The 19,342-nt window shown below is 36.4% G+C and overlaps 2 protein-coding genes across 4 annotated transcripts in view; both read right to left on the bottom strand.

Annotated features, from left to right (window-relative positions):
- Positions 1-917, bottom strand: part of LOC121727361 — an 89,988-nt gene extending 89,071 nt beyond the window's left edge. For all 3 annotated transcript variants that reach the window (XM_042115151.1, XM_042115152.1, XM_042115153.1), the window contains exon 1: positions 316-917. In XM_042115151.1, coding sequence (XP_041971085.1) covers positions 316-604 — 289 coding nt within the window. In that variant the 5' untranslated portion in view covers positions 605-917. The remainder of the gene's footprint in view (positions 1-315) is intronic.
- Positions 918-6,213: 5,296 nt separating this feature from the next.
- The window catches only part of LOC121727137, a 28,982-nt gene continuing 15,853 nt past the window's right edge, over positions 6,214-19,342 (bottom strand). The window contains exons 4-7 of the mRNA XM_042114816.1: positions 16,558-16,756; positions 14,220-14,326; positions 10,061-11,583; positions 6,214-6,225 (exon numbers count right to left, since the gene is read on the bottom strand). Of these exons, the coding sequence (XP_041970750.1) occupies positions 11,461-11,583; positions 14,220-14,326; positions 16,558-16,756 (429 nt within the window). The 3' untranslated portion in view covers positions 6,214-6,225; positions 10,061-11,460. The remainder of the gene's footprint in view (positions 6,226-10,060; positions 11,584-14,219; positions 14,327-16,557; positions 16,757-19,342) is intronic.

Raw genomic sequence — 19,342 nt, 5'->3', positions numbered from 1 at the left:
TGGATAGAATGTAATTACTAAATACTGAGTGGTGTCTTGAGCAATGTAGTACTTGTATCGCGGCTATCGCGGCGTAGTAATAATACGCTACCAAAATTAGCGCGTTTTGCAAGTCAGAACAATTTGCGATCGTGATGCCGGTCGGCTGTAATTTCTGTGGTAATTTGAATGTCATCATCAGAGGCTGTTGCAAATTCGACTTCCCTTGCTTTTTCAAAGTCACGCTTATAATTAGGAGCAATTTTTGATTTAAAACCAAATTAAGTTAAAATAAATGGACGCATCAATATAACAAAATAGTAAAGAGGTACTTACGGACTGGTACTTTCTTCGGGTCATATTTTTCGACGATGTCGTTGATCTTCTCGATCTTGGTCCTGGCGAGTTTGGATCTTTCGGAGATTCCCTCGAGCTGCGTCGTCAGCTCGCTGAAGATATCCTCCGCTAGGAGCACGAGCGAGGCCAGCTGGCGGAGAGCATTGCTCAGGGTGCAGTTGGTTACGGCCTGCAGCTCCTCGTCCGTGACCTTGGGCCTTCCATTCTCGTCTCGCAAACTCGTCCGCGAGAGAAACTTCGGATCCACAACGCGCTGCACGAAAGGCATCTCAACTGCAGTTCCTACGAATGCCGAACTTATTCACCCATTCCTTTTGCCGCGAATTAAACGTAATTCCGTCATACATTCATCACCACACAAAAAACGTCAGGTAACCGCCACTTCAAATTAACCGACATCCCGGCAAGTATTCGAACACTTTTTACATTACTCTGAATTAAAATGCAGTTTTATATACAGTATCATTGATAAAACACAACTTGTGTTTCGATTTACTACGTTAAAAAGTTTGTTTGAAACTTTTCGTTTTCACGATATCCCGCCATTTTTAACGGCACGCTCCGTCTATTACACCGCGAACGCAGCACTAGGCTGAATGAAAACGTGCGGCCGGCAGCCGGCGACTTGTAAAGGGATGCCATACTACAAAATTGTTGTACGTTCTTAGCTCATAGCTGTTATAATAACTTTGAAAAATAGTAATAAATTGTTATGTAAATTGTATTGTATTTTCTTTATGTATTCAAAAATATGTTTATTTTTTATTTGTTACATTTGAATACATTTTTTTATAAAATATTATATTCTCAAACAAGAGCCATCGCGCCATCTATTGGTTAATTGTACAACTATTTCGAGCCCGAGCCTTTTAAACGATGCCATAGATTTGTTATAGATGGCGCTGTTTACAAGCCAGCTAGTAACCTCATTGTTTTTGTATTTTAAATATAGATGGCGTATTTAATATTTATGTGAAAACGTAGTCCTCGAAATTTCGAATTTGACTAGTAAAGTTCCCAAAGTCTGGCAACGCCGCTGTGCCGCGGCCGGTCGGAGTGCGTGTGATAATTGGAATCTCGGAATCGGCTCCTACGATTTTCATGAAATTTAGTATATAGGGGGTTTCGGGGGCGATAAATCGATCTAGCTAGGAATCATTTTCAGAAAATGACTTTTTATTCGTGTTTTATCGAAAATCGATAAACTGAAAAATATGACTCTTCCTGACATCTATTGGCGAATAATAATACTATTTTGTTAGCAACTAATTGTTTTAACTACCAGCAGATGGCGTTATTAAGTAACAAGAAGCCAATGAGTGTTTGCTATCCCGAGCAAAGCTCGGTCATCCAGGTTCTAATAATAAATTCTGTAGGTTTTGTAAATATTGTAACTGCATTATTTGATAATTTATTCCACTACAACTGGATCAAAATTTAGGCCCTTATAAAATATCGACGTCGGGGAAAAATAAAAGACATTTTGCACAAAAAATATTGTTTTTAACAAAGCGCCTCGTATACTAAAATATTTAAGATATATTCCCATACAAGTATATACTTTATGCTTTGCACATAACACTTATAGCGACGACACGTAGTTATTATCATGTACCATCAGAGAAATTGATAATGAATAGGCAGACCGCAGAAGAGAGTTACAATATTTGGTCGGATTAAGCCTATCCTGAAAGGCTTGACCTCAGGCCCCTTATAATACAAAGTACCTTTCGTTAAAAACGATGACGAAATTCGTTATCAAAATGTATGCGGTTCGACATACGTCATCGCTAAATGACATTTCGCTTGCGAAGACTAATGTCAAATCCCATACATTTGGATAACGAATTTCGTCATCGTTTTTAACGAAAGGGACTTTGTCTGAGGGGCCTGCTTGGCTAGACATAGTACGACCAAATTAAGAAGGTCCGCCGTCTGCTTAAAAATCTAATTTCTTTAGTAGTACAATACAATAATATTCTACACTAACATACTTTCAACTTCAAAATACACACTTAGCGACCTAGAGTTCTGTAAAATGCGCAAAAGATGGTCCGAAGTTTGAATCTTACTTCTTAGCGTATTTTTGTACTGCAATTAATTCTGATCTAACGTTGAGCTACTTTTTACTGTAAGTTAGAATATAGATATGAAATATTAGATTATTGATGATGTAAATGAGATATTAGAAATATTAGATTAATTAAAAACATCGCGATTGTGATGCAGTCAGCGTTTTTATCAAAAACCTTCGATATATGTACTGGATGCCCACCCATTAATAAATTATTATAATAGGTATTATTAGATACGGTAGACTTAATGCTACCGTTGCTTAAGTCCCTGTATTCCCAAAAACGGACGATTTTCAAGGTTTTAAAGTGACAGTAGACACAAAAATATAGTAATTTAAATTCTGAAAAAAATATGATCTAACACAGTGGAATTTATATTCCATTACACAATATCATGAACTTCACTCGATAGAAAAAAATCCCAAACTTACCTCTTTTTTAACGAATTTTCCATACTATGTCCAAAATATTTGGAATTTTCAGATAATTTTTGCACTGAATTAAAGACAAAGAATATATCTAGGGCGATTCGTTCTTTTGATTCGATTTAATTGATGTATAAAAAAACGACGATCAAAAAACTATAAAATAGCAGGCGCAAAGTGTGTGACTGAAAGCGTACCAGCCGAACCTTCATTCAAATCATTTTCTCATACGAAAATATTTAACATGTTTGAGTTACTTTTCAGCTTCAATTATGTATTAGTAATTACTTACCTAGGTTCCTGCACAAAAATTTACTACAAAATATTTCATCACTAAAAAATATAGTAAAACACTAAAAAATATATAAATAAGGCTCGACCGGAGAGATACCACGTTCTTACAGAAAACCGGCGTGAAACAGCGCTTGCGCTGTGTTTCGCCGAGTGAGTGAGTTTACCGGAGGCCCAATCTCCTACCCTATTCCCTTCCCTACCCTCCCTTATTCCCTTCCCTGCCCTTCCCATCCCTACCCTCCCCTATTACCCTATTCCCTCTTAAAAGGCCGGCAACGCACCTGCAGATATTCTGATGCTGCGAGTGTCCATGGGCGACGGAGGTTGCTGTCCATCAGGTGCAGATGTCCCGTTTGCTCGTTTGCCCCCTTATTTCATTAAGAAAAAATGTAGTAAATTTTTGGAACCTTAGTAATTACTATTTTAAGCTGAAAAATAACTCAAACATGTTAAATATTTTCGTATGAGAAATTTATTTTGGTATTACGTATGTATGAGAATTTCGATGGCACCCGGCCCCTTAAGGTCTACATATAACTATTTTGATATGAGTACAGAGTATACTTATACGATGTTAACCATTTTGTTTGAGACTTAACAGTTAGATATTATTTTGCTTCGCAACAGACAGAAGTAGCAACGAAACCTAAAGTTTAAACCGCAATATGGCCGTCTAATTGCCAAATTGCAGAGGCCAGGTCAAGTACACGGTCAATTATAAGATGGCTATACAATCGTAAACCACAAACCAAGGCAACAACTATAGCATCCTTACAATTCACATTGTAATACTGTTCAATACACATAAAATAAAATCTTAATGCGGGATACACGGACGTTTAAATTTTTATCAAGATTATGCTTCTGGGATTGACTACAACTTATGATTAGGCTACATCCACAAAATAAAACCTGGGCTGGATCTATGCGCAGTCACCACGCTTAGACGCGCAACGTCAAAAGTTAATAAAAAATTAAACTTAGATTGGTAGGAAACTTCAATTGTTTCAACTACTAAAACTAACTTACTAATATCTAAGCGTTAAACAGCTATTAACTTCTTAAGGCTATATTGGAGTAGATATTATTTCATATACAATACTAAGCTAGCAGCTATAGCACATAAGCCAGAGGGTCTTAATATGAAAGAAATTGATTTATGCGCAGGTAGCGGACCTACGTTAATTGGTCGGATTGCGCCTAGCTGACAGATAATGCAACTTTGACTTGACATAACGCGAACAAATAACGAAGGTTACCTGACTTTGAATCAATTTCTTTAATGACTCTCCAAAACAACAAGGCCTAGGTACACCAGTAAACACTTTTAATTCTAACACTAAGCATACATAGCACTTACATTAATGGCAGTATATGTTATATTACCTAAAATTATTTTAATATTTCTGCCTTTTCTAGAAAATTTTCAAAAGTTATCTACTATTTTCTTACAGAATATTTGAGATTATTATGACTTAAGTCTTAACTTGAAAATTTTTTGTCTATTTCAAAGTTTATTTGAATACGGTATATTATGTACTACAGGAATACAGGATGTAACAAAACTAAGTGATATTACTTTAGGGTGTGTATGTGTTCCTTGTATAGAGTTCACTGAGAAAGTAGCAACGCTGAATGAGCAAGTTTTTTTTTCAATCTTGTATGGGCATTGGGCAAGCGCCCCAGCGTGCAGCGTCACGAGATGAGAAAAAATGGTCTTTCAGCGCTGCCACTTTCACAGTGAACTCTCTACGAGGAACATACACACCCTAAAGTATTATCACTTAGTTTTGGTCCACCCTGTATAATAGCAAATAACTAAATGCACACAATTTTAAAGATTTTGCTGTTTTAACCCAAGCGCCAGCGACAGCTAGACTTTCTCATTTTATAAAAGCTGAAAGTTTATCTGTATTAAATATGACCCCTATAGAGGTAAGAACGACCAGCAATTACTATGGAGTTTCAGTCGCATTTGGGGTAATTTACAAAAAAATACAGTTTTTTTAAATGACTAAAGTCTGGCTTTGGCTGGCTCTTAACCCACAAGTAAACTGTAGGAACAGGATACATTTAAAACATCTTTTTTTAACTCTTTAACTTTTTGTTTTTATGGTTCTATACAAAGTTATGGTTAAATTTATAATGGTACATGCACTGGGGTGCCTATAATGATAGTATTCAATACTTTAACCTCACTATTTGCTTTCATGTTTATATTATTATGTTTACAGTGTAGGTACTAACTTTCTAAGTGTAAGTTTTTGTGACATATTATCACGTTGAGGAAGTTAATCATAATTTGTACGGCTAACAGCGCCCTTAAAGGCATCAGGAAACTATTTCAATACCATAACTTTCTCACAGTGAGAAGTGACAAAAACTTGCACTCAGTACTCTTATCATCGTATTAGCCTAAGAGAGAATAGAGATTCGAAGAAGAAAGCTTTGTTAGATGGGGCAAGAGGTTCTATGGGTGAAGTGTGCAAACGCAGTCGTATATCGGGATGACAAAATATTATTTGACCTTTATTATTATGCACACAAAATAATATAAAATGTATGTCAATCAAGTCCTATTTTTACAATTTTATGAGATAAATTAAAAGAGTACCCTATGTTTAATTCTCTTTTGACCGGAAAGGTCCCTTTTGCCCCAACTAACACCAAGCAAATTGTTACACGTTTAACAAAATCAAAATATGCTACTTTAAGTAGAACGACTAATAATACAATGTCAAAACAATAGGAATACCTACAACACCTATACAATAACGACAATACAATCTATACAACAAGATTTTATATTATACGCAAATGCACTTTATCATAATCACAAAATTATTATTGCAAGCTTACATACTTCTAAATAGGGATTATCCCGCAAAGGTCGGAACAGAGGGCGCCACTAGCACATACAGTAAACAATCCGACCAAAATCCGACATGTTGCACTCGTCCTAACCACAGATTGTTATATAACCTCATCAAGCCGCGCGTGCTCCTTTTACTATGTGTGCGCCATAGTATCAATGCGTCGCCACGTACGGCTTGGTACAACTAATATATATTCTGTGGTACGGCACACAACAAAATCTCGGCGAGTTTTAGAGGCTGGTACCGCCGAGATTTTATTATGTGCCGTGTGGCGACGCATTGATACCAGGGATGTTGCGGATTCCGATTTTTTCACATCCGCGGATGCGAATGCGGATGCGGATTTTTAGAGATTCACATCCGCGGATGCGGATGCGGATGCAGATGTTTCGGATCCTACATAAATATAGTTTATAAAATGAAAAAGTATTATTTTAATTTTTAATTAATGTGTTACAAAATAATAGTACAGGTTCTCTAGAACAATTTTTTAAATTAATATCAGGCTAATTTTCTGTGAGTAGCTTCATTTTGAAACGCATTTTGAATAGAACAATCCATATTTTAAGACCATCATAATCGAAATATTAAATTATATTTATCTTTGTTAGCTACCACTTTCGCAGAGGAAATTGTTGTTCCTTTTATCAAAATGCTTACAAAAAATGACCTTGATAGTAATAAATAAAATAATACTTTTTTATTAAAGAGATAATAATTTGTAAATGAAAATTACATTAATTCCCCTGTATTAACCTCTACCACTTTTTTGTTAGTAAGTACACGAATTTATAAATAGGAGCATAAAGCATTATACTTAAATTATTTGATAGTGATAATGCCGCTTTTTATTAAGTAAGAAGCGCAAATAAACACGTAGTGATTAATTTACACAAGACAATAATTAATGCACCACAATAAACGCGTCGGATCCTGTAACCGTTTTTAGGGTTCCGTAATCAACAAGGAACCCTTATATTTTTTATATATTTGTCCGTCTGTCTGTCTGTTTTCCGCGGTTTCGCTCAGAGAATAGCCTAAAAAGCCTAAATACGGCATGAATGCACACACATATAAACGGTGTCGACAAAATGGTATATAAAACCTTTAAAAAATTTATGGGACCTCCCTTACACACCAAGCGGGGATAAGTCTTTTTATTTGGATTTGTTGGATAGGGTTTTAAAAAATATAACGAGTATTATTATTCGAAGAAATATGCAAAGTTTTAAAGTGGAAGAAATCGTTAGTGTCTAGTGTCTCCCCCTTCTACCAGCTATTAGCTAAACGGTCGATTCTGAAAAATATGTGGAAAAATTCACGGGAGTAGGAAATATGATAAATTGTAAAAGAAAATTATCACGGCTAAAAAGACTTTATAAGTTATTGAGAAATACACAGGAATTTTTCGTTCAAATTCCTTTGAATGTAAATGAGATTATGTTGTTATAGTTTAAAACATGTTATAATTGTACATTCATTGACGATACAAAACTTATCAAAAACTGGCGGTACTACAGTACCCTCTATTGTGCGTGGCCAATACGCACTTTGCCGGCTTTTTCACTCCCATTGGTCATTTGTCACGCGCAAACATCACGCGCACACGGCACAGACCCCGCCGCTTTTTTTTTCTTGTCGCAACTCGTATGACATTCGCATCCGCATAAAAATCCGCATCGATTAGATGCGGATGCTCCGCATTTGCGGATGCGAATGCAGATATTCGCAACATCCCTGATTGATACTATGGCGCACATATACAAGCCGCGCGCGGTGCCTTTGTATGAAGATAACTTACTTCCCCTCCTTTTACTATGTCCTAACTCCTAAGTCCTAACAGGATAATGACAGAAAAGTTGTCAAACGTCGAACAAAACTTTTTGTTTACATTATATGCTGGTGCTGCCTTTAGCGTGAAATGTGAATACATTGCATAATTATATTATCCTTTTCTTTATGCGAATGTAGTGATTAATTTTCGGCGAAAGGTCCTAGTGAATCATGTACATTTTGTCAAAATTGGCCAATGACACATAAGCAGTACTTACCTTGGGTTAGTTCTGAAATTTAACCCAGTTTACTGGCCAGAGCTCATGACGTCAACAATCTAAGTCATACTTTTGATATATCCCGACGTATGCGCTAGTGCACACTGCACTGACGTATTGTATGAATTTTTGGGATATCATTATAATACGCCACACTTGTCTCATCAGTGGCACACTAGCACTACAATATTATGGTATCGGATTACGACGTCTTAAGCACTGACCACTATACTGGGTTTTACTTCAGAACTTACGCATTTTATTCAAATAAACGTTAGCTAAGCTATTTACTCGTATTTAGTATTTTGATAAATGCATACAGTAGTACGGGAGCCCTAGAAGAGCCTTAGCCTTTTTTTATTACTATCAAGCTAATTTTTTGTGAGTAGCTTCATTTTGACAATACGAACGACATTTTTATTTGCGAAAAATCTTCAAAGTGCTTACAGAAGTAGAAAGGAAATAAAAATTGTTCTAGGGCTAACGTACTACAGGAAACATAACTAACCTGCTTTCTTATTTCCGACGAGAATATATTTTATTATAGACCTACTTATAAATAGATTACAATACATAATATTATAAACCCCTGCATATTTATACCCAGCGTAGAACTATTCAAAGAGTCTTCTGTTCATGACAAAGACAAAGACACAGACTTGTATAAATATACGCTGCGTATACATTTTTCTTTGCAAAAGGGTATGCGTATAGGTAAATATTACTATTAATACATCGCAGATTAGGTTCCATTTTTCAATAAATTTAATGGTGTTCAGTGATATTTTATGATGAATTTCAGAAAGCCCGACATTTTACTTTATAGAAGATCCTGCAAATCTTCTCCAACTAACCATCAAGAACCAGCAAGAGACATCAGCTAAAGCCACCAAAATGACAAACCCACATTATTCCTATGTCAGAATGTAAAAGTCGCCCCTTAACTTTTAGCTCTACCTAACAGTACCCTGGGCGCTGACGACATCTCGCCCAGGGCGCTGGTAGTGCGCTAAAACCGGCCGTGGCTACAGCTTGTTATTTTTTTTAATGGCATGTCCATGGGCAACTTCCGTTGCCCATGGACACTTGCAGCATCAGAAGAGCTGCAGGGGCGTTGCCGGCCATTTAAGAGGGAATAGGGGAGGGTAAGGATGGGAAGGGAAGGGAATAGGGGAGGGTAGGGAAGGGAATAAGGTAGGGGATTGGGCCTCCGGTAAACTCACTCACTCGGCGAAACACAGCGCAAGCGCTGTTTTACGCCGGTTTTCTGTGAGAACGTGGTATTTCTCCGGTCGAGCCGGCCCATTCGTGTTATGATTCTAAACTAAGTATTTCTCTTTTTTTTATTACTTAGTGTTGGTGCAACAGGTAAGTTAACAATTAATAGCTGTCTGAAAGGGATCTTAAAATGTTTGCATGGTTTTTTTAGCCTCTTCCCGACATCTCCTACCATACGAGTATTAAACAATAGGCAAAAATCAATGTAAGATAACTTTTTCCTGACAATTTCCCATAAGTGGAAAATAATAGGGATAGCGTGTACAGACGGTCCGTTTTTATTCTGCTAAAAGTTTGGCTTGTTATGGTAATATGAAACATTCTATCTGCACTACAAACTGCTAGGTAAACATTGAACACAACTGGCATTCCATTATAATGCACAATCTTATACGAGTATTATCTACAGCAGTAAATAACAAAAGCCTGATTATATTCTTAGTAAATGCACTTATTTTAATGAAAACGGCTCTTGGATATGTTTTACATTAGATATGATTTGTACATTGATATTGTTTAATAAAATGGCTTTTAAATGTTTTAGATTATTTTAATACCACCTTGTCTATTTAAAACGTAAGAAAATCTTTTATTTTATTTGCTGTTCAACTGCTAAAAATAGAGAGTATGCAGTTCTAGCTCCAAGTAACCTTAATCAAAAACTAACATGATTAGAATATACATATTTCACAATTTACGAACCAAAACAATAAAATTTATGTAACCATGTTCTTATTAATTAAGTCTTATATTAAGCCTCGACTATATTGTTTCTAATTTTAAAACGTTTTGGCGTTATTAATTCCTACTATAATAATATACTTTGATTATAACGTGGATCAGGTAGATGTATTATCTTATACTAGGTTTTCCTTTAAAACACATTGCCTAGTATTTAACGAGTAAGGATATTTAAACTATACATAAAATGTATATGTATAACAGGTTAATAGTGATATGGGTGGAATATTAAAAGGACTAAGAATTATAAATTACAATATTTGTTATCCTGTACTATAAGTAAAATGCAAGCCGTCAAAAGAAAATATTGGCAAGTTTTTCATCTCTCCTCCTCGCATTAATTTAAAACTTGCGTAGAGGAGAGACAGAAAATATCAATATTCTTTTGCACGACCATCAGCTAAATGTTCCTCTTTGGATATGTGAAGTTTTGGTACAAAATTAAATCACAGAAACAATCTTGAATCACAGAAAAAATCTTTGGGACGAGTACCTACAACTTAAAACTACACTTACACTAGAAAAGTCCAATAAAATTCCGTTGAATTTAGCGCAAATAAACGATGTACTCGCCACAATCGTCGCTACACTAACCACTGCTCCTCTACAAACGCAAAATCGCTAGAAGCAAAAAATCTCCTTCCTAAGCACTGAAATATTAATTAAATTTCATAATCCCGTCAAGTACAATTGGCTATAACTGCAGAGGTGCTGCAAGAAAAGGTATCTTTATCACACCTATACATATATGTGCATCTACATTTGTATATTTTAGGACCTACAAAGCTAGTGGTTCGTTGGATAGAAAATTACAGTTAAACATTCTGTTTTTTGTCTACCCAGTAGTTAGAAAGAAATAAAAATCAGGATTTTTACAATCCTAAATACATGACTGGATTATGAATTTAGCTACAGCTAATATCGAACTATAGATCGCTTTTGTTGTTAACCTCATCGCTTATTTCCAAGGCCATTTCTTGATTTTCAGCCTTCTTTTTTGCCTTCTCTTGGGCCTAGTCTCATCATGCTTTTGCACCACAATTCTTCCATTTCCTCTTACTTTTGGGTTTCCATTTCTAAGTAGTTCATTTCCAAGTAGTTTATTACCCAAAAGTTGTTTTTTTTTCCATTCTTCAAGTAACATTTTCTAACAGCCATACTTCCTCTATACCAAAACATGAATATCTAAATAGTTGTTCTTTCCCTGTTCCAAGCGGTTTATCTCCTAAAAGTTGTTCTTTTGCTTTATCTGTTCCAAGCTTATCATATCATTTTGTTGTTTATCCAAGTGGTTCATTTCCTAATAGATGTTGTTTTGCGTTTTCTTCTCCGAGTGGTTCTAGCGACGCCTGAACGAGGCCCTCGTCTAGTTGCGCACCCCTCGCTAGGGGTCGACCTCGTGGCATACCTCCATGTAGTCAGGGTCGTGCATGATGTCCTTTATCATGTCCTTCAGCATCGTATACCTCGGAAACATCGGGTAAATCTTCGATGACACGTACTCGGACTGAAAGGAAAATATCATTATTATTCACTTTATCACCGGTATTGTCTTCATTAAGAAGAGCTAGACTTATAATTACGAGAAGCGTGTTTTTATTTAAGTAGTTGAGTTTTTAATTTACTGTCCTTCCATTTTTAAACAATATTATGTAGAATATTTTAGAATTCAAATGAAACATTATTTAATCTAGGTTTTAGTTGCAGTTAAAAAAAGTGATAAAGATACTTATTCTATGTAGGTATATTTTAATTATATAGTTTAACCCCCTTATTAATAAACATTGTATAAGCTTAGAATAGTTATGCAGTGTTTTGTTCCTGTCACACAAGTGACATTTTTAATTGGATTGTAGAAGACAAAACATTGTATAACTATTCAAAGCTTATACAACGTTTATTAATAAGGGGGTAAGTATGTACAACTTATGTATGGTATTATAATAAGCATAAAGTGTGTATTAGTATGTATAATAGGTAATTACGGTTTATGTAGGTCTATTATGATAAAAATATGTATAAAATAATTATACAACTATTTATTTAATGTCTTAACCAAATCAGTCTTAGAATGCGCTTATTCTACACTTTCATCATCACCCTAAGGCTGGTAGAGAATGCCACACGGCATTAAGCCCGCCAATGTATTTATTTGCATAAAGTGTTTTAAATAAAAATAAATAAAGGACATTATTTTCAGTGCAGCATTACTTTTATCAAATCAAATTGTACCTCTATAATTATTACAACATCTGATTCTTTTTTTACATTTTATCGACGTCATTATATTTTATCTAAAGCTTCGTGATTCACTGTCGTGACCGAAGTTATAATAAATATTAGAAGTATCCTAGCATCAGAAGCTTTTTAATTACACACGAAATCGCTTATTTCCTAGATTCTTATCGCGCCTGATAATGTTGACATAAATGCTATAAACATGGAATAAATAAATGCTAATGGGTATGAATTTACGGCGTCTGGTAGATAAATTGACTTTTATGATAGCGGGGAAATATTACGCGAGATACGCTGAGAATATATGGTTAATAAAGGAAACGAGGTAAACAGTAGTCTAGCACTAAAGGAATTCTGGTTTATTGTGGGACTGAAAATTAGGCTCCTTGAAGTTATTCAAAGGTAAATTCTGAAATCCTCCAACAGTAAAAGAATTCGGACAAAACATTTGAGAACGATTCAAAAAATGAATGAAAATGAGATGCAAAATCTTAAATCTACTTTAAGATAAATCTATACTAATATTATAAATGCGAAAGTATCTTTGTCTGTCTGTCTGTCTCGCTTTCACGCCAAAACTGCCGAACCGATTGTAATGAAATTTTGTACACAGATAGTCTAAAGCCTGAGAAAGGACATAGGCTACTTTTTACTTTAAAGGGTTGTAAGGGGGTGAAAATGCGTAAATTTGTTCGAATTAAGTTAGTTTCAAAAATTCATAATAATGGCGCCGTACCGTCTCCTACATCGCGCTGACGCTTACTCAAACGTCTTTCTATAAGAGGTTACCACCTCTTGAAAATTAAAAAAAATCGAACAACTAATGTGAAAAAACCTCATCTCACATTAGTTGTTCGATTTTTTCAATTGTTATTTCTTTTATACGTTATTAAATAAATCAGCTTTATTTATGCACTGACGTATCACGTAACTTAAAACCTATCAATGATAATATTCATAGTTTATGGGTAAAGTTGTGTAATTGGGGGGGCTAAATATACTTTAAAATTTGGCCCAAATAAAGTTTAATTTAAAAAAATGAAATAAGTTATGTGCACACTGCACAGCTGATTTTGGGTGTTTTGATTTAAGGGGTACTAGGGTTTTTTTATAAAAGTTTTGACACCAATTTTGTTGACATCGCGCGCTATAAACTGAAGTCCACACGGACGAAGTCACGGGCAACAGCTAGTACTTATATAAATCTCAAATAATACAATACAACATGAAGTTTCAGTATACGTGTAACATAACAATCTCATTATATTTTGATGTTATTTGCCAGATGTGAGTATAATTGCTTCATCCAGAAGTTATGGAGCAGTTACGTCCTAATTATTTACCCTTTGTGATAATGTAAGGTTTTGATAAAACACACTCTTGATATTAAATAAAGTTAACATTTATGGGGACGTTCTCTCTGTGAATAAAATTGCCTTAATTGTTGTAATTTTACACAACTATTTTTTAATTGTAAGCTGCATTAGACAAACTTCAGTGAAGGCTGTACGTTATGGTTTTCCTAAATTTAAAGCAGCATTTCATATTTCCTGGTCAGGCTTTTTCATTTTATTTATTTTCATTTATGAGAAAACATAAGTTACAGAGAAAAATAATAATATGAGCAAGCTTTCTACAATTAGAATGATAAATAGCTTTGTCCACAATGTGCCTTTTTTTGTTCATCAATGATCAAGGGCATGCGTTATAGCGCAGTCGACATCGCACGTGAGGCATGCCCGCGACGCTATGACACTTTTCTTTCCAACGCGGGTGGATTTTGAAGTATTCAATTATTGAATATGCCAAACGAAAGTTGAATAAAAAGATGATGACGAAAATTGAAGATGAAATTGCATAGTGTGGACATAGCTATTCAGTAACATACATGCAATTGAGTTTTACCTTCAGTTCTCTGATGAGGTTCCTCAGGCCGGTATACTTCTTCAGCAGTCGGTACAGGTCATTCGTCATCTGCGTGTTTTCCGCTTCTATCTGCGACGTGGTCATATCTGAAAAATAGGTAATTTTACATTCATACAACTCATTTAACATAAAATAAATGATTTGATAATTAGCTTATTATTCCGCTTAGTATTAGCTGCTATGACGCGCGTCGTAAACACGACCTCGTGTCGTGTTTTTGTGTCCCGGCCCTAAGTTCTATGTGGTCAATACAAAACTACGGACCTACGATTATTTTGAGGCTGGCTTCACCCCGGCAACTGCTATATTTATTAAAATGTTAATTTTTTATGTGTCTTCGCATGGCTAATACAATCTATCTAATATTTTGTCTATAAAAATAAGCGGATAAGCACAAAATCTTAATCTGATTTTCTGGATTCTAAAAAAATCTATTTAAACTTCATGCGCTTTCTCCAGCGCGACAATTATCTTTGTCTGCGCTTTTCGAGTGCGGGCTGTTAATGTAATCGTGAATCGATATTTAAGGCAATAAAAGCAAATTAGTCGGAACAAGTGGAAACCACGAACACTGGGAATCTAATTAGAGGAAGTCAGGAAGCGGGAAGTTAGGAGGCGAGAAGTCGGGAAGTCGAGACGTGAGAAGTGAGAACTGTCTCCTGGGACCTGGCTTTGGGCCAAGATATAATATTACTACATTGTAATGGAGCTGTCTTAATTAAATGTATGTGACCGTATTTTCTTACATCGCACGTAATGTAAGAAAATACGGTCACAGTATTACAATATTCCCTATAAATTGTTAAGTTTGGATACAATTTGGATTATAATAGTATTATTTGCTTTGATCATTACCGAGTGATTAATGGGAAGACTTATGTGGAAATTGAAAGGATTACATACCATTTTGAAATGATGAAATCCGTATTGAATGTTTAACATTATTATACTGTATAATATTACGTCATTATAATATTGAAGTACTAAATTGAGTGATTTAATGATCGTCCTTATTTTTCTAGCTATTTAAGGGGCCGAGTGCTATCGAAATTCTTATGACATACGTAATACCAAAATCATTTTCTCATACAAATATATTTAACATGTTTGAGTTATTTTTCAGCTTAAAATACTAATGACATAGGTTCCTGTACAAAAATTTTCTACAAAATATTACTACAAATATATATATTCAAACATGTTAAATATTTTCGTATGAGAAAATGATTTTGGTATAACGTACCTATGTATGAGAATTTCGATGGCATCTCTCTATCAATCAACAACTTTCTATTATTCACTGTTTGAATTTAATCGGCAAATTGTCAACGTTGGAAAAATCGGGCTCAATCTCAAAACATCTACCTTGTGAGATAGATGAAATATTATTCCTAAATACACAGAACATTAATTAATATTACTTCTGTAAATGAGGTTAGCGTCGTTAATGTTGCCATTAAATTTGAAGATGTCTATGCTAGAGACTAATGGCAGGTAGTAAAATTGTTACCATATTTTAACAGGTGCTTTTAAGACTGGAGTGCAGTATTTGCATAAAATATTAAGCATTCACAGGTGGATTTTTGGTTGACCAAAGGTTATGGACATTCAACTCCGCCTCATTAACAAAAAGGTGCATACTGTTTTCATACATCCACTTTTACAGTCAGTAAATTTTACCCAGATAAGCTGACATCCGATAGTTGACTCGACTAATTCTAATGAATTCTTAGAATATATTCTGTGAGTAAGAGTCTTTGTGTCTGCGCTAAGGGTCTGTGACGTCACTGACGCAACATAAAATTTTCACAGTCGCGGCGCCACTGACGCTATAGAGTACTATAGACTATAGAGCAGGGGTCACCAAATGGCGGATCGCGGTCCGCATCCGGACCGCCGCGGCCGACCCATTGGGTGCGGACCTAGCAATTTCGAAGATGAACTTCGTTAAAAATAAATTTCGGTCTCGACTTACTGATGAACATCTCCAGGATTTAATATCAATAGCTTGCACCAATTTCACTCTTAACATCAGAGACATAATAATTAGCTACAAAAAATTACACTTCTCTCATCGATAATGTGAATAACTTTGTAATTTCCGTAGTTACTTTTTCATATTTTTGATACAATGTGCGGACCACGAAGGTCATTTCATTTCTTAAAATGGACCCCGAGCGAAACTAATTGGTGACCCCTGCTATAGAGTATAGAGTCTCGCTTCGAAAGCTCACCAGCCACCTTAGTCAGCAGTGGTGGCAAATGGAATGATGGATAAAAAACCCTCATTCTCTGCCAGTATACAAAAGCCACTCACCATTTAATCGTTCTATCCGCTCCCTCCTGTCCGCCGCCTCTTCAGCCAGCTTGGACGAGGTCTTGACGCCCTCACCAGATTTGTGCGTCTTCTCCATGATGGCGCAGGCTCGCAGCACGAAGGCCGGCACCGTCTCCGCCTTCTCCTGCTTGGGGATCTCCACCAGCGACCAGTATTGCGTCTCCAGGCGGATGACGTCCTGGAATTGGTGGTGGAAATGTGAGATTAGATGTAGCCCGCCGAAATGCGCCGAAGTTAGCCGGAAACCTTCTATTGAAGGCATCCATTACACGGTAGGTTTTGCTGTCAGTTTAGTGTAAGAGCGTGACAGCGTGACGGAGAGCCATGCTTCGGCACGAATGGGCCGGCTCGACCGGATAAATACCACGTTCTCACAGAAAACCGGCGTGAAACAGCGCTTGCGCTGTGTTTCGCCGAGTGAGTGAGTTTACCGGAGGCCCAATCCCCTACCCTATTCCCTTTCCTACCCTCCCCTATTCCCTTCCCTTCCCTACCCTCCCCTATTACTCTATTCCCTCTTAAAAGGCCGGCAACGCACATGCAGCTCTTCTGATGCTGCGAGTGTCTATGGGCGACGGAAGTTGCTTTCCATCAGGTGCCCCGTTTGCTCGTTTGCCCCCTTATTTCATAAAAAAAAGACGGTTGCATGAAGTTGATTGACGAAAATCTGGATATCTTGATTTTTGTTTCATGCAAGCATCAGTCACGAATTTTGAGTGAGTGCTGTCACATCTGACAAAATAGGAAAAAGTTAGAAACGTATACCTTTGAAAATTTTGGCTGTGACTGACATAAAACTGAAGAGAATTGAGTTACCGTCTAATACCATTCGTCAGTCCATCAGTCAAACATAATTCATGATTGACGGAATTGACTGTCGCTTGCATGAGCGTGTAATGGATGCCTAAGAAAAAAAAAACGTGTGGCACTCGGGGATTGCCGCGGTAAAGTTATACTGCATAGCGTTTTCTATCAACTTATGCAATTATAATTTGCATACGTTGATACGTGTAGTCGCCCGTACACAAATTCTGCGCCGAATTCCGGCAATGCCGCACCGCTGTGCCGGTCAGAGTGGGGGGTGTTAGGTTTTATCGTTACGGAATTTCTTGATTCAGTCGCCACGCCCAAAGGCCGCGAGAAAAGCTATGCAATAGCCAATAACTTAAAACCTCTTGTGCTTTACGGAACTTAAAGTATCAGCTTATACACATAGACAATAGACATACAAACTTTTACAATCGCAGTATATTATAATAATAATAATAGCTCCCACACCGGTTTCGGTGACGGTGGCCGGTTTCATTGAAACCAGGCCAGCTACGCAGGAGTAATTTTATAGTGCCCAAGTGTGTGCGCAGTACACAAGAGCACTCTCTATTCCTTTACTCTCATAACCCAGTGGGACGGAAGACCGACACGACCGGCGAGAGATCAGGCGCAGGACCGACTTTTTACATGCCCATCCGACGCATGGATCATCTTACTTGTCAGACAATCAGGTGATCAGCCTGCACTGTCCTAACCAAACTTGGAAATAATTGTTTCCAACGCGGGAATCGAACCCACGACCTCCGAGTCAAGAGCCGCGCTCTATACCACTAGACCACGGAGGCGTTACTTGAAAATATATTGGTGTGTCCATATTCATATTATAATAATATGAATATGGACACACCAACGACCAAATTATTTGGAATCTTTGAATTGACCTTTAAATTTAAACCAATTGAGTTCAGATTTTTCGTAATGTCTATGAACTTTTTCGTAATCGGTCCTAATATTTAAACTGGAACTTGTTACTCGTGTATAATATTAAGTTTATGGGCTAATTTTATTTTTGCGGATATCCATACTTTCATACTCTCCTGCATACTAATATTATAATATTACTTAATGTTAAAATGCGTGTCTGTATGTCTATCTGTCTGTCTGTTACCTCTTTACGCCCTGAAATTTGGTATGGAGAACTTTGAGTCCCGGGAAAGGACATAGGATACTTTTTACTCCGGAAAAATGTACGGTTCCCGCGCGATAAAATAATTTGAGTTGCGTGCGTCATATTCTGGTATAATATAAACACACCGGCAAAATTAGAGGAACATAACAAAATTTTCAATTTTTTTTAAATTATTCACTGATTTTTATATATTTATTTATTTATTTACTAATTGATTATTAAAAAATAAAATTTTTATATAATTTAGGGCATAAAAACGTGAAAAATAGAAAAAAATCAGCAAAAATCAAAAAATTAAGAAAATCTTTGATATTTCAGTAGTAAGTTTTTAAGATAAATTCTCCACTTTTATTAAAGAAATGCCATGTTAAAAGCGTGTAATGCTGGTGTAATGCCTTCTATGGATCTCAAGAGGGCCTGGATACGCCATTCCATGCTTGCATTTTAATTGTCAATCATTTCCTGTGGGATATTATCCTACTCCTCCAGTAGCGCCAACTCGAGCTCCTGGACACATTTTGGAGCTGGAGTTTTAACTCGTACCGTTCACCCATTGATGTGCCATACGTCTTCAATCGGATCCACATCCGTAGACCACGCTGGCCTCTCCACCTGGGCTACGCCAGCATCGTTTAGGTAATAATGCCCGATTTTCTTACTCTATGGACGCACATAAAATTGAAATTACTACCTAAAACTGTGTAAAAGGCACACCATGCAGTTCCAGGATGTCGGTGCTATAGCTCTGTACTGTCAAAGTACCATCATCTATAATCATCAGCTCCATGCGGGCTCCAAATCATA

This window comes from Aricia agestis, chromosome 5 (genome assembly GCF_905147365.1).
Source record: "Aricia agestis chromosome 5, ilAriAges1.1, whole genome shotgun sequence".
NCBI lineage: Eukaryota > Metazoa > Arthropoda > Insecta > Lepidoptera > Lycaenidae > Aricia > Aricia agestis.
This window is presented reverse-complemented; position numbering and strand designations above follow the sequence as displayed.